The 16758-nt window shown below is 47.2% G+C and overlaps 1 protein-coding gene across 15 annotated transcripts in view; it reads left to right on the forward strand.

The window, feature by feature from the left end:
- Window positions 1–16758, forward strand: part of PLXNB1 (plexin B1) — a 210951-nt gene that overhangs the window by 149234 nt on the left and 44959 nt on the right. For all 15 annotated transcript variants that reach the window (XR_012669163.1, XM_075130149.1, XM_075130148.1 and 12 more), the window contains 4 exons: window positions 5223–5316; window positions 5582–5748; window positions 7078–7229; window positions 14823–14928. Coding sequence is in view for 14 of the 15 variants with exons in the window: in XM_075130149.1 (XP_074986250.1) it covers window positions 5223–5316; window positions 5582–5748; window positions 7078–7229; window positions 14823–14928 (519 nt within the window). In the remaining variant the exon portion in view is untranslated. The remainder of the gene's footprint in view (window positions 1–5222; window positions 5317–5581; window positions 5749–7077; window positions 7230–14822; window positions 14929–16758) is intronic.

Raw genomic sequence — 16758 nt, forward strand, 5'->3', positions numbered from 1 at the left:
CAGGTCGCCTAGGTGTCGGTCTCCTCAGACTCGAGACCATTCCTGGTCGCAGTACCGGTTGCCAGGGCTACGGTATCGTTCTTCAGGCAGGAACCGGCACTCGCCTTCCCCATACTGGTTGCCAACAAGAGTCAGTCGACAGACTCAGGCTTCCATGGCCCTGCCCTCGTCTCCAGAAGGACAGTGGTTTGGGTCGGAGGGACAGTTTAGCCCTTCCCCTGTCCGGGACAGATCATTTCCCAGCTGGGAGCCTGCCAAGGTGCCTGTGGCACTGGCATGGTGTCAGGGGCAATGGCCTGCCCAGTGGCAATACTGGAACCAGTGGTGGGTGCCTGTAATGCCAGCACCATACTCCCACCACTCCTCCCAGGCGACCTCGGACAAGCTACTGCTGGCATCGGAGCAAGGGGCCCAATCTGAAGCAGTGAACTCGAGGGAGGCCCTGGCAACTGTGGAGCGGTCCCCAATGCAGCAAGGGGATGCTCCCCACCCTCTGGCAGTGCAGTCATCCTCATCGTCCCCAGATGAGGTGGTGGTAGGACCCTCACAAACTGGCTGCTCCCCTGATGGCATCAGGGAGCACCAAGCCCTCCTTAAAAGGGTGGGGGCCCATCTGAATTTGGAGGTCGAGGAGCTAGCTGAGGAGCCCAGTGACCTCTTCAGTGTCATTCCCTCCTCTGCCCTAGCCCGGGTCGCATTGCCTGTTTGCCCAGGTTGCACTGCATGTTTACCCGGGGTCCAGAAGATCGCCAAGTCGGTGTGGCAGACCCCATCTTCCATTCCACCCATGTTCAAGGAGGCAGAAAAGAAGTCCTATGTCCTCGCCAAGGGGGATGAATATCTATACATGCACCCTCCTGTGGGGTCCCTGGTCATGTCTGCCATCAACAAAAGGGCCAGGCAGGGTCCGGCAAATGGCACGCCCAAAAATAAAGATGTCAAGAGACTAGACTTATTTGGCAGAAAGATTTATTCCACAGTGAGCATCCAATTTAGGGTCTCTAACCATCAGGTGCTACTTGGCAGTTACAATTTCAACCTGTGGGACTCTGTCGGCAAGTTCAAAGAGAGCCTCCCACAGGATCGGGCACAGGAGTTCGCCATTCTGATAGATGAGAGGAATAGTCAAGGAAAGTGTGGGCCCCTTACTGAATGAGGGAGGCAACCTAGTGACAGAGGATGTGGGAAAAGCTAATGTACTCAATGCTTTTTTTGCCTCTTTCTTCACGAACAAGGTCAGCTCCCAGACTACTGCACTGGGCAGCACAGCATGGGGAGGAGGCGACCAGCCCTCTGTGGAGAAAGAAGTGGTTCGGGACTATTTAGAAAAGCTGGACGAGCACAAGTCCGTGGGGCCGGATGCATTGCATCCGAGAGTGCTAAAGGAGTTGGCGAATATGATTGCAGAGCCATTGGCCATTATCTTTGAAAACTCATGGCGATCGGGGGAAGTCCCGGACGACTGGAAAAAGGCTAATGTAGTGCCCATCTTTAAAAAAAGGAAAAGGAGTACTTGTGGCACCTTAGAGACTAACCAATTTATTTGAGCATGAGCATGCTCAAATAAATTGGTTAGTCTCTAAGGTGCCACAAGTACTCCTTTTCTTTTTGCAAATACAGACTAACACGGCTGTTACTCTGAAACCTTTAAAAAAAGGGAAGAAGGAGGATCCTGGGAACTACAGGCCAGTCAGCCTCATCTCAGTCCCTGGAAAAATCATGGAGCAGGTCCTCAAAGAATCAATCCTGAAGCACTTGCATGAGAGGAAAGTGATCAGGAACAGCCAGCATGGATTCACCAAGGGAAGGTCATGCCTGACTAATCTAATCGCCTTTTATGATGAGATTACTGGTTCTGTGGATGAAGGGAAAGCAGTGGATGTATTGTTTCTTGACTTTAGCAAAGCTTTTGACACGGTCTCCCACAGTATTCTTGCCAGCAAGTTAAAGAAGTATGGGTTGGATGAATGGACTATAAGGTGGATAGAAAGTTGGCTAGATTGTCAGGCTTAACAGGTAGTGATCAATGGTTCCATGTCCAGTTGGCAGCCGGTATCAAGCGGAGTACTCCAAGGGTCGGTCCTGGGGCCGGTTTCATTCAATATCTTCATAAATGATCTGGAGGATGGTGTGGATTGCACCCCCAGCAAGTTTGCAGATGACACTAAACTGGGAGGAGAGGTAGATACGCTGGAGGGTGGGGATAGGATACAGAGGGCCCTAGACAAATTAGAGGATTGGTCCAAAAGAAATCTGAGGAGGTTCAACAAGGACAAGTGTGACACCTCAGCAAGTCTCTCAAAAAGTTTTCGTATGGTCTCCCTGGCCTCCATCATTCCCTCCCTGGATCTGGCAGACTGGTACACCGCTCTTGATTTAAAGGATGCGTACTTCCATATTTCCATATTCCCAGGGCACCAGCATTTCCTTCGTTTCGTGTTGGGCCAGCACCATTTCCAGTTCACGGCGATGCCCTTTTGTCTTTCATCTGCCCTGAAAGTGTTCACAAACACTTTACATGGGTAGATCTGGGAGTCCAGATTACCCGTACCTCGAACACTGGTTGATAAGGGGCCAGTCCTCGGATCAGGTGCGGAGACATCTCAATCTGGTCTGTTCCACCTGCCGTGATCTGGGCCTATTAATAAATGACAAAAAGTCGACCCTCACCCCAGTGCAACATATAGAATTAATTGGGGCAATACTCAACTCCACTTGAGCCAGAGCCTTCCTCCCTGAAACTTGGTTCCACGCCATGGTGGACCTAATCTCGTCTGTGTGTCCAACCACTCACCACTGCCCCTACATGCCTGAGACTGTTGGGTCACATGGCAGCAAGCACTTATGTGGTTTGGCACGCATGACTCCTCCTCAGGCCCCTACAGGCATGGCTGGCATCAGTCTATGTCCCCAACCAGCACAGTATGGACCAAGTGATCAGAGTGACACAGTGTACTGTCATCCCTTACATGGTGGCAAGATCCCACGCTGGTGCTGGAAGGAGTCCCTTTTGCAACCCCCATCTCATCGATGACTCTTGTCTCTGACCCTTCGGACCTGAGTTGGGGAGCCCATCTGGGCAATCTTAGTACTCAAGGCCATTCGTTCAGTCACAATCAGTCCCTGCACATCAACATCAGGGATTTCTGCCTGCAGCACGACATCCACCTCATGGCTGCTCACCTCCCAGGGGCCAGGAACGCTTGGGCAGACTGCCTCAGCAGGACATCCCCCTCTCTCCCCTTCACCCGGAGGTGGTCAGTTCTATTTTCTGCAGGTGGGGAACTCCCCAGGTGGACCTATTCACATCCAGGAAGAACAGAAAATGCCATGTCTTCTGCTCATTCCAGGGCAGGGACAGGGACTCTGATCATGGTGCCGTTGCTGCCCAGGGTCCTCATGAAAATCAAGCAGGACAGGGCGAAGATCATCCTTTTAGCACTGGCGTGGGCCCACCAACACTGGTTTAGCACTCTGCTGGATCTCTCGGTGGCGACCCCGTTCCAGATGCTGCTCAGGGCAGACCTGTTGTCCCAGAACCATGGCAGTCTCCTGCACCCGAACCTGGCGGCGGTTCATCTGATGGCTTGGCTAAATGTGCAAGAACGGCAGTGCTCGTTAGAGGTCCAATGAGTCCTGTTGGGCAGTGGAAAGCCCTCCACCAGGGCAACCTACCTGGCCAAATGGAAGCTATTCACCTGCTGGATGGCAAATAAGGGGGTATGTCCCGAGTGAGCCCCATTGCAGATCATTCTAGACTACCCCCTGCACCTCAGGCTTCAGGGCTTGTCACTCTCATCCATCAAGGTCCATCTAGCAGCCATCTCGGCCTTCGACCTGCCCTGGAGTGGTGGGTGGGTTTTCTCTGAGGATATCACAGCCATATCAGGGCCTGGAGCGCCTCAACCCACATGTCAGAGATTTTGTTCCTCCATGGGACTTGCATCTGGTGCTGTGATGGCTCACGGGTACCCCTTCGAGCCTTTGGCTTCCTGCTTTCTCCTTCTCTTCTCCTGGAAGGTCACGTTCCTGGTCGCGATCACGTCAGCCTGCCAGGTATCTGATATTTGAGCTCTCACCTTGGAGCCGCCTTATATGGCTGCTTTTTTTATATCATAGTCAGCTGCTTGTGCATCACTCTGTGCCACATAGGCAGCTTGTGCCTCTCCCAAGTGTAGAGAGCTAATTGGAGGGCCCATACTCTCTTCTCGCAGCCTACTCCTCATGCCACCCTCTCAAATGTCAACAAAAAGGCATCAGGATCATCTGCTGGGCCCATTTTGCACAGTCTTGTGCCCACCACCCAGTTATCACTCCCTGCCATGGGATTCACCAGCTTCTCCATGAGCTGTTGCTGCACCTGTGCCTGCTGTGCGATAAATTGTTGTAGGTTCCGTTATTGTTCCACATGTGAGGATAACAAGGACTGTCGTGCTTGTTGCTGGGTCTGCTGAAATGCTTGAAAGATTTTCTGAAACTCCTTTTGCTGTTCCACTGCCCAGCACAGAAGATCTCGGACAAGCCCCCAGTTCTCATGGGGTGGGGTTCCCTCACCCTGGATTCCTTACTGCAAAGAATCCTCATGCACACCAGTGACAAGTTCTGTGCTTTATTTCCAATGTATTTTACAAATATTTGTTCCCCACAGCATAAAGCTTTTCCCCAAATCTTTCCCTACTACCAAGGCACAGAGCGGGGTGGGGAGGAAGAGATCACAGTTGTCTGAGATCTTAAGCTTCTCTGACCCTTCCTTCCAGCTCTCCCCGGCTCTTGCCGTCTCTTTCAAACATCCTCAGCTAAGGAGCTGAATCCCCTTGTTGACTTGGTAATCACCTTCTACTTAATCAGCGATCTCACTTTGGTTCATGTGGGAACACTGACCAGGTTCACAGAGAGGTGAGTCATACTGGTTCTGTCACAAGATGTCTCAGCTGGAGTGAGTTTTTTGCACAAATAACACATGTGAACATGCATTTGGGTGTTTGCATCTGCAGGTGGTCAGTTAGGCACACAAATAGCCATTTGCATGCACACATTTACATATGCAATTACCCTGCCCATCTTTGAGAGTCAGGCCCTTTGTCTCTTAATGAAAGAGGCAAGTTATTTGCTGCAACGTGTGTTAAACTACTGTGTGAAGTACTGAGGCACTTCTGTTTATTCAGTGAGTTAGAGGCCTCATTTGGTCCATTTGATATCCTGACATTCTGGTCTCTTTGCAGTATAGTTACTTGGCACCTCAACTTGAATTCAGTGCTGTGGTGTTTGTGCAGAGGAAGCAACACCTCCGAGTGGACAGCGCTGTGGATCTCTATGGTAGGAGAGTGACACCTCACCAGTAAAAGAGGGATTTAGAGAATGGAACATGGGGTAGCTGGGAAAATTTAAATTGAGACGGTTGGTGTTCAGGGTGTCCTACAATAGTCCCATCACTGGGAAATCAGGGGCAGCCCTTCAGCCTGCATGTTACAGGCTCTGAGTTGTTGTTTTGTTTGTTAGTGCCAGGTGCTTAGTTGCTGGGGTCATTCTGTGCACTGTTGGGATTTTCACAGATGCCCTTTTGAATGTTGTTCCTCTGCAGTAACTCTCTATAACTGCTCCATGGGACACTCTGATTGCAGCCGCTGCCAAACGGCTGACTCCAAGTATAACTGTGTGTGGTGTGGGGGGCAGCAGCCCAACTGCATCTTCCGAGGATCCTGCACAGAAGAGATAGCGGATGTATGTCCTGCACCCCTCATTTATTCAGTGAGTAACCACTACTCTTTACTGTACTGCACTCAGGGGCAATGGGGGTTCCACAAAGCAGCCAAAAAAACCTCAGACAGTCCAAATAGCAACAACGGTTCCTCTCCCACTGTTAATTCTTCAGCACTGAGAGTTTGGAGAGCCTGACACAAAGTGCAAGAGTGCAACCAATCTGTAGTAGCCAAGATGAAAGAAACAACAAATGTATACCTCAGACCAATTGAAACCAATATGCAGGAAGCTGCTGGATCCAGGAATTGGGGATGAAGTCGAAAGAGTAGAATCCCCTTGCTGTCCTAACTCAGTGATTGGGATAGACTAGCATAATGATAGCTGAGCCTGAAATAATGAAGGTGCACAAGGCGAAGTGACACTGACTTGGCAGGGATGGAAGAGGGAGCAGAGGTGGTTATTAATTCTGGTTTATTAAAAAAAATCTTTTGGACCTGTCTCTTGCTGATTACCATAGCGTATGTGTCTGTAACTCTGTGCCCCCTGCTGTCACCTTGTCCTCCCTCCAGTTACATGCTATATCCACTTGATGCTTCTTGTCATAATTTATCCTATATACTCTTAGGGGCATGAACTGTCTTTTGATTGTGTTTTTGTGCAGCACCTAGCGCAGTGGGGCACTGAACCTATGGGAGACCCTCTGGACACTACTGCAATACAAGTAATAGATAACAGCTTATATAATAGCTCCTCATCACCAGAGCCCCCAGAGAAGCAGTCAGTGCAGCAGTGAGTAGGCAAAGGATGGGCTGCCACAGCTGTTCTAAAGGGGAATTTAATGGCATTATACCTTTGTGGAAATTAGTGATAAGACCAAAGTGTGGGAAGGAGGAGGGCACGGATCCTAGGTCTCTCATTTACAGCACTTTACTCCTGCTGGAATTCTGCACCATTGCACAATGCAGAATTTGTGCAGAATTAATATTACCCACAAAAAAGTTTTTCATGGAGAATTTGTGATTTCCCCCTGAGCACTCCCATCTGCTGTAAGCCCCCGGCATCTGGGGCTCCAGTTGATTATATTGTATTATTTTGACAAATAAAATATGTGGAATTTTGCAGATTTTTAAAATATTGTGCACAGAATTTTTAATTTTTTGGCATAGAATTCCCCCAGGAGTAGCCCTTCCTGCTTGTGATGATAGAGCAGCTAATCTATAGCAAGAGAACCTGACACGAGTCTTGGCCAGCAAAAAGTGTCTCCTTTGGCCAGCCTAGGAAGAGGACAGAACTTTGGCTGTTTTGGGTCCGGCACCTTATTAGGCTACCTGCATCTGAGGTGCTATGAAATGAACACATGCTTGGGTATCTTTGCAGGTTTATCCCCTATCTGGACCAGTTGAAGGTGGCACTAGACTCACTATTGTTGGCTCAAACCTTGGCCAGAAACATCAGGACATTGCAGAAACCGTTACTGTTGCAGGAATTCCTTGTGCTGTAGATGCTCAAGAATATGAAATCTCCAGCAGGTAGTGTATCTGTGAAACTCCCCCACGGAATGAGACATTGGGTTTCCCACTGGGCCACTGACATCAGAATGGGGTAATGTCCCACCCCCTCCCTAGCCATGGTAACCTGGATCAAAACCTTCTGCTCCAGACACTGAGTTGCCTTTTGCACCTTCCCAAGGGCAGTGACACCCGAGTAAAGCAATTTTCCACACCTACTCACCACTTGGGCATTGAATTTGAACAGAAGCTGTTTATTTTTAAAGAGGCCTGACCCCTAGCATTCATCACTCCCAACAAAAACAACTAATGTGATAGTCTTCATAAAAATATCAGACTGAAATAAACACGATCTGAAAAACGGGGAGGGGAAAGGAGGGAAGTGTCCTCCAAAAAAAGCCAAAACACCTTTGTTGGCATTAGTTCAATTTTAGGAGGCAAGAGGCTGAGACTAATGTGAAAGGGAAGTGACCTCCTCTGTAGCAAAGACGACTTCACCTGACAACCTGAAATGAGGCACTGGGATTCCTTATAGGGAGAGGGTGCCAGGTACAACCTGTCAAGATGAGTCTCAAAGAGGAAGTCTGAGATACAGCCAGGGCCTACTTCTAAGGGCTTTAAAGACCAGTGGGCCCATGGTAAATCCATCACTTTACAGGCATCAAATGTAAAGAGCTCTGAGGCAGTTTAGTTTGGTGACATGTACTCAAGCCAGTGAGCAGATAATGCTGCCACATTCTGAACAAGCTGCCAGTGCCAGAGGAGTGCTGCTCCTGCTAAATATACCATGTGACCCCAAGGCCAGGTGTTGCTGTTGCAAGGTAATCACAGGATAGAAAAGGCTGTTGCTTGTGCAAGTTGCACAACTGAAAAAATACTCAAAAAGAAAAGGAGTACTTGTGGCACCTTAGAGACTAACAAATTTATTTGAGCACAAAAATACTGTCTCATACCACAGGCAACAGGTAGCTTAATATGGGAATAGTGTTGATGGAGGTGACACCATGATTCTTATTCCTGCTCACAACCTCCAAACAGAGCTGGAGCATCATCATAATGACAACCTCCACCTACCAGTAAAACCAGGGTGAAAATGAGGCAGCTTTCAGATGGCAAAATGCTCTCAGCCAGAGATAGTCAAACTGTTCTCCATGGAGCCCTAGTGGGCCCCAGATCACTTGCTGGTGGCCAGCAAATGGCTGGCAGGGCACATGATGCTGGCTTCTGGTCCTTACGTCAAGGCTCTTCGTCACAAACTGGAGTCTAAAGATCTCTAGAGGCATCTTTAAAGAAGAAAAAGGAAGGGAAACAAGATCTACCTTCAGAGCCAGAAGAGAAGAGAATCAGGTAGCTAGACAGTATGTCTAGGGGACCAGGTGAAGGAAAGGGCCATAAGAATGTGGCTGGCAACACGGGCAGGTGAGAGGAGGCCTAGGCTGCAAGGGAGCAGGGATGCTGGGAAGCATAATCAAGGGAGCAGGCAGAAAGGAACCAGGGAGTATGGCAGCAGACACAGGAGGATAGCGAGGGAGTAGGCATCTGGGACACATGGGCAGGGGCAGGAAGAGAACTGAATGGACATGGGTGGTGGAGCAAAGAGCAAAGCAGAATGTCTGAGTAACCTTTTAACATGGCAATGACTGTTACAATTACATTGCTTCTGTCCCATGTCAGCAGCTCCCTACCCCTGGGAGTCGAGTAAGATTCTCTGGGAAGTGGCCGTGGGAACTCCTGCTGTCAGCCATTGCTCCCGCGCCAGTCGAAGGGCTCACAGGGCAGGAGGTGCACTTGCACGTTATCAGATGACTCTGTGCGGCATTTAGTAATGTCTTGCCAAGAGGCCTTATACTCAGGTCAGGGATTGTAGCATGATGGCTCCCCCTCGTTGGTAGGAGCCTCGTGGCCATAGAATATCAGGATTGAAAAGGACCTCAGGAGATCATCTAGTCCAGCCCCCTGCTCAAAGCAGGACTAATCCCGAATTTTTGCCCCAGATCCCTAAAAGGTCCCCTCAAGGATTGAACTCACAACCCTGGGTTTAAGCAGGTCAATGCTCAAACCACTGAGCTATCCCCTCCTCCCTATGTCACTCATGGGGGGAGGGTTAGCTCAGTGGTTTAAGAGTTGGGCTGCTAAACCCAGGATTGAGAGTTCAATCCTTGAGGGGGCTATTTAGGGATCTGGGACAAAAAAAAAAAAAGAAATTGGGGATTGGTCCTGCTTTGAGCAGGGGGTTGGACTAGATGACCTCCTGAGGTCCCTTCCAACCCTGATATTCTATGATTATAACTCTGACATCCCCCCTCTATTTCCCCTTCTTCTGGGCTCCTTTAAGAACTCACGCAATCTCCAGTGACCTTTTAAGTTCAATCTTTTAATTTCCCCAGCTCTCCTCAGGCTGGTAACAGAGTTTGTTACAAGAACAGAATCCAAAAGTCCAAAGCAAACAGTTTTTCAGTTCATCGTCCCTTCTTTAACTCCCACTCCCCGGCTTTGTCTGGCTAGGGCTCTTGAGGAGCCACACTTGCTCCTCATAGCTACTCCTTCTACCAGATTCACATGGTCTCCTGAGCTTCCCCAGTTTATCACCAGGCTTCCTGCCTCTGGCAGTCTCATCTCAGCTATTCACTCAATTGCACTCCTACCTGCAGCTTCCTGCTGCTGTTTATATTGGAATCCCAGATTCACCTCAGATGGGGCTCATCTTATAATCAGGGCTGGCTTAGCCTCAGGCTCTCCAGCCCACAGGAAAGCCATCCTGTTACAGGGATCAAATAGAACGGAGGGCATAGCCAATCAGGAACCACCAGACAAGTTAAAGCTTGCCTGCTTCAAGGGGAGTGCTGGGAATACCTAAATTGGAAGATTTGCTCCACAGGCCTAACCCAGGGTCTTGGTCCTGGTCCTAACAGCAGGTGCACCTTCACTTAAATGGTGCAACCACCCAGTAAGTTTTGGTTTGAAATTTAAAGGGCGAGTTCTTTGAGTTTTACTTTAATTTACTATTAGAGGACTAGTAAAAACTTGTGGCGAGCTGTCACAGACACCCTGTATCAGACCCCTTGTTACTGACACACGGGCAAGACTGAAGTGATGCTAGTTAGATGGGAAATGACTTGAAGAGCTAGCTGGTATGCTGCTTCACCTTCGGTTGAAAGCATCTAGCCCCATTTTGCCAGAGCAGTGCAAAGAGTTGTCATACTGTCTGAGTCATCATTGAGTCTATGTGGCAGGTAGCTTCAGTGACTAAAAACACCACCTTTCACCTCCAGCTCAGTAGAAAACTCCACCTTTTCCTCCTGGGCGAGGACCTGGCCACTGTGATCCATGCACTGGTCTGTGATTCACTGTATCTGAAGTTGAAAAAGAAAGCAATGGATAGATTCTAGGTGGCACAAACACAGCTGTGTCTCCTCCCTGCCATCATCCCTCTGTTCTGATCCCATTAAGGGCTTCCAGGCTGTTTCCATTGCCAGTTTAAGGCTTTGGTTCTGATCCCAGGCCATTAATGGCTCAATTCCCAGCTATATTAGAACCCACATCTCCATCTATGAACTGTCAAGGAAATGGGACCTTGGTTGTTAAATTGGATTTAGAACAGATTGTGTTGTGCAGATGGCATGTAGGTCCTACTCCACCCTCTGCCCTACTGTGACCCTAAGGGCATCCCAATGTCAGAGAGCAAGGGTCTCACTGGTATCGGGTATCAAGTTTCAGCAGGCCTGACCAGTTTAGTGTACTCCAATTCACTTTATGACATAATTTGTATCTAATAGGTATCATGTTAGGTATCTTTGGAAAGCCAATATCACACCGATCATTAATATTCTTGCGTGGCGTGCGTGCGGCAAATGCCCAAAGGACTGTATAAATGGAAAGGAAATATGGAACTAAAATGAGTTTGAACCAGATTAGTATGAGGAGTGAATAAACAGGATTTTTTTCAAGCAAAGGAAAGGCTGACATTTCCGTCGAGGTGCAATCACAGTCAAGTTGCCAGTCATTGGTGTATTGGAGGCTACAGGGACAGATCAATTTGCGCTGTAAAAAGCACCAGCAGGGAAGAAACCAGCATGGAATAGTCTCCAACAGACTCCATGACACCTTTCCTCACAGCAGGGGCACTGAACCTTGAGAAGGATACATTTAAAATATTCACTGGATTATAAAAGAGAGGGGCAAAAAAACCCAAGTGATCTTTCACCTAAGTAGACAAGGAACCAAGGACTTTGGACCTTATGGGAGAACCTGACCAAGGGGGTTGTCAGCCATCTGGCTGGAAGGAGTGTGGGAAAAATCTTACCTTGAACCATGACTGTGGCTTTATTAAGTCTTAATCACTAGAAAGCGTTTTTCACTTTGTAGCCATTCTGACTTTATCTGACTTTATACTTGAACTCAATTAAAACCTTTCTCTTTCTTTAATGAGCTAGTTTTATTTTTATTCCAAATCAACCCAGTGCCGTGTTTGCCTTCAAGTGATTGTGACATCCTATACCTTGGAGGGATGTCCTGTAACCCCCATATTCGTCATTTTTATATAATCGTGATCTTACATATAAAGCATGCCTTGTAAGGTATGAGGAAAGGTTATGATCTGCTGAAAGTAATTTCTCTATCCATATATGTATATCATTAATGCATATGAAATTGAGAATTTTGTTGTATGGTTGTCACTTAAACATGCTGAAAGTTGGGGAATCAGTCAGATACTAGCTCCCCAAAGGCAACAGCAAGGAAAGTAACCAACACACGAGCGGGTGTCAAAAAACTATCAACAGCCATTGTCCAGCAAGGGAGCTACAATTCAATGACTCACCTGTATAAGGCCACACCAGAGGAATTGCTCAACCTTGCCTGGAGACTTAGCAATGCCCCCCAGACATGCCTGGACTTGTGTTTTCCAAGCACATGGACTGAGGGTATAAAACAGAAAACAGCAGGCCCATGCTTGACCTTTCTCCTTCACCCACCTGCACTGCAAGCAACAAGGACACTCTGAAGACTCCAAATGAGGGGACTGGCCCAGATTTCAAGGGTGAAATCTGTGAACTATGAATTTCAATATCCAGTGGGATGAGAAAAACTGCTTAATCTGTATGTTGCCCAGTCTAATAGGGTTGAGAGTTTAGACTGCATGCTTATATTTTATTTTATTTTGGTAACTAACTCTGACTCTTTGCCTGTCACATAGTCACTTAAAATCTATCTTTTGTAGCCAATAAACCTGTTTTAGTGTTTCTTTACCAGTGAGTTTGCCTGAAATGAATAGTAAATGTGCTCAGGTTTTACAAAGGCTGATGTATGTTCACTTTCTATTGATGAAGTGCTGAACCAATTAATAAATTTGAACTGCTTATCTTGAGCAGAGCAAGACGGTATATTTCTGGGGTAAAGTGCTGGGAGCTGGGGGTATTTGGCTTTGGTGCCTTTTTCTGTGTGATTCATGTGTGGCTCTGGGAGCATTCATGCAATCAAGCTGGGTGTTGAGGCTCCACATGCTGAGTGATAACAGTGCCTGGAAGGGCTTGCTGCTTGTCACTACAAGGCATTGTGAGAGACAGTTCAGGCTGGAGAGGGTTCAGGAGGGCACAGTGGTCCCCGTGGTCCCCAGGCTCCACCCCGGGGATCCCATCACAGTGATTAACTCCAATTAAAGCAAAAAGCTGCTGTGCTTTTGTCTCTTTAAAGGAGCAACAGACCTTAAGTCCTCTGAATGTTCCAGGAGAGGACTGGGCACATCAGGGCAGATGGTTTGGGGGATTCAGGATTGGGGTCAGTGGGCTACTAGTAACCAACACTGGTGGAGCCCAGAGTGTGGCAGTAGTGTAACAAGTAGGTTGCTGAAGTCAGAGATGCTGGACCAGGGTTGCTCTATGCACAGACAATTAGTGCATCCTTGTGTGCTGGCTGAGAGCACCCAAACAAGTGGCTACAGCAGCAGAGCATTTTGGGGCACTCAGGGTTACAGGACAAGTGGTGATACAACTTCCCACGGGTCTGGGATGAACCCCAAAATGTCACAATGGCATAGCTGGCAGGATTTACACACAACTTGCTGTTTTGACTGAAGCTTTACACTTATACTTGGAAAACAGTTTTAAGTGATTCTCAAGTGATAAGACTGGGAACAGTCAAAGAAAGGTTACAGTTTTATTATTTTCTGTTTGTTTATTTTGGGCAAGGGAAATAGAACAAAGGAAGTTGAAAATGAATGACAATGGAACAATCACTAAGCTAGAGTTGGCTGAATTGGAAAGGAGCAAAAAGCCCTAAAAAGAGAGGCTGAGTATGCAGCATGAGAACTTCAGAAATGGGAAGCAGAACAACAAGAGGGATCGTGAATACTAAAAATGGGAAAAGGATAGAAGCCAAAGAGCAAGAAGAGGTACACAGGCAGGACCTGGAAGCAGTTGCCCACCAAAAAGCCATAGAGCTGAAAGACAAAGAAGCCCTGGAAAAAGAGAAGAGAGGTTATATAACTTGGACATGATGGAAAGGCATGGACAAATTCCACAGCCCACATGTGTACTCTTTCCCCAAGGAACACCCAGCTGGGACAAGTTGTGTCCTGCATTCAAAGGAAGCAGACTGTATTGAAGAATCCTTGACCACTTTTGAAAGGCTACGTTCCAGAGCGTTCCAAGAAGTCCCAATTTTCATTAGTGGGCTCTGGGGGAAAGCTTTAAATGTATTTAATGAAATGGAACTTGAACAAGCATTGAAATATGGTGAATTTTAAAAGGCTGTATTGCAAAGGTTCCAGACTACTCCTGAAGTGTATAGAACAAAAATGAGAAACCTCAAAATGAATGACAAGATGAGTCATAGAAAATGTGTGTATAAATTGTGTGAATTGATTGAAAAAATGGGTCAAGGGGAGTAGGACAGAGTTATGAAAAGCCTGCTTTGGCAAAGATCTTTCACCTGGGAACACAATGAAAACAAGTACACTTGTACAGCTGTGGAAGATCCTGACTGAGAGAAGGTCAGCCATGGCTGGAAAGGGGAGGAAAAAAAAAAATCTACCTTGAACCCAGCTGTACCTTGATGAGTTAAGTCTTAGCCACTAGAAAGTGTATCTTACTTTTATTTGCATGAAACTATTTTGTCTTTCTCCCTTGTATTTGAACTCACTTAAAACCCATCTCTTTTGTTAATAAACTTGTTTTATTTTTGATCTAAACCAACCCAGCTTTTTTTAATTGAAGTGATTGTCAACTCCAGTTAAGGCAACAAGCTGCTATGCTTTTCTGTCTTTAAAGGAGCAACAGACCTTAGTTCAGCAGAAGGCTGGACGTTTCAGGGCAGATGGTTTTGGGGAAATTCAGAACTGGGGTGTGTGTTGGGGTCAGTTGGCGAGTAGTAATCTAGGCTGATGGAGACCAACGTATGGCTGTGGTGTAGCAAGCAGGCTGCTGGACTGCTCAACACTTAAGACACTTAGTGCATGCTTAGATGCTGTGTGGGAGCACGCAGGCCAGGAGCTCCAGCAGCAGAGCAGTTTAAGGCACTCAGGATTACAGAACAAGCAGTGACACAACCTCTCACTGGTCTGCACTGCACCCCAAAAGGTGACCCCTACAGTGACCTTGTCCTCTGATTTCCCTGCAGTATTGTGTGCATCACCGGTGGGAGCTGGGCTGAGAGATCTGGGCACATTGCAGTGGAAGTACTTGGAGGAGGACATGGAGTTTCTAGGCACATATTTGCCTATCAGGTAACATCTCAGTTCAAACCCCTCTTATACTGCTTCCATAAGACTGCAGCTGCAATGCTATTCTCTGCTCACAGATTCTCTTGGAGAGTGGGAGTTGTGTAGGTCATAGAATCATAAAAATGTAGGCCTGGAAGGGACCTCAAGAAATCATCAAGTCCAGTGCCTGCACTGTGGCAGGACCAAATAAACCTAGACCATCTCTAATGGGTGTTTGTCAAACTTGTTTTTAAAAGCTGCCACAACCTCCCTTGGAAGCCTATTCCTGAACTTAATATCTAACCTAAATTGCCCTTGCTGCAGATTAAGCCCATTACTTCTTGTCATACCTCCGTGAACTTGGCGAACAATTGATTGCTGTCCTATTTATAATGACTGTTAACATATTAGAAGACTGTTATCAATTTATCCCTCAGTCTTCTTTTCTCAAGACTAAACATGCCCAGTTTTTTTCCCAATAGGTCAGGTTTTCTAAGCCTTTTATCAGTATTGTTGCTCTCCTCTGGACTCTTTCCAATTTGTCCACATCTTTCTTAAATTGTGGTGCCCAGAATTGGACACAGTACTCCAACTGGGCCTCACTAGTGCTGAATAGAGCAGGACAGTTACCTCCTGTTAATACACCGCAGCATTGTATTAGGTTTTTTTTGCAGCTGTATCACATTATTGACTCATACTGAGTTTGTGGTCCACTATAGCCTCCAGTTCCTTTTCAACAGTACTATCACCTGGAGAGTTTCCCCATTTTGTAACTGCCTTTGATTGTTTAGCTTCCTAAGTGAAGTGCTTTGCACTTGCCTTTATTGAATTTCATCTTGTTCAATTCAGACCAATTCTCCAATTTGTCAGTCATTTTGAACTCTAAACTTATCCTACAAAGTGCTTGCTATCCCTTCCAGCTTTGTGTCATCTGCAAATTTTTTAAGAATCATAGAATCATAGAATATCAGGGTTGGAAGGGACCCCAGAAGGTCATCTAGTCCAACCCCCTGCTCGAAGCAGGACCAATTCCCAGTTAAATCATCCCAGCCAGGGCTTTGTCAAGCCTGACCTTAAAAACCTCTAAGGAAGGAGATTCTACCACCTCCCTAGGTAACGCATTCCAGTGTTTCACCACCCTCTTAGTGAAAAAGTTTTTCCTAATATCCAATCTAAACCTCCCCCACTGCAACTTGAGACCATTACTCCTCGTTCTGTCATCTGCTACCATTGAGAACAGTCTAGAGCCATCCTCTTTGGAACCCCCTTTCAGGTAGTTGAAAGCAGCTATCAAATCCCCCCTCATTCTTCTCTTCTGCAGGCTAAACAATCCCAGCTCCCTCAGCCTCTCCTCATAACTCATGTGTTCCAGACCCCTAATCATTTTTGTTGCCCTTCGCTGGACTCTCTCCAATTTATCCACATCCTTCTTGAAGTGTGGGGCCCAAAACTGGACACAGTACTCCAGATGAGGCCTCACCAATGTCGAATAGAGGGGAACGATCACGTCCCTCGATCTGCTGGCTATGCCCCTACTTATACATCCCAAACTGCCATTGGCCTTCTTGGCAACAAGGGCACACTGCTGACTCATATCCAGCTTCTCGTCCACTGTCACCCCTAGGTCCTTTTCCGCAGAACTGCTGCCTAACCATTCGGTCCCTAGTCTGTAGCTGTGCATTGGGTTCTTCCGTCCTAAGTGCAGGACCCTGCACTTATCCTTATTGAACCTCATCAGATTTCTTTTGGCCCAATCCTCCAATTTGTCTAGGTCCTTCTGTATCCTATCCCTCCCCTCCAGCGTATCTACCACTCCTCCCAGTTTAGTATCATCCGCAAATTTGCTGAGAGTGC

Source organism: Caretta caretta, chromosome 7 (genome assembly GCF_965140235.1).
Source record: "Caretta caretta isolate rCarCar2 chromosome 7, rCarCar1.hap1, whole genome shotgun sequence".
NCBI classification, from domain to species: domain Eukaryota; kingdom Metazoa; phylum Chordata; order Testudines; family Cheloniidae; genus Caretta; species Caretta caretta.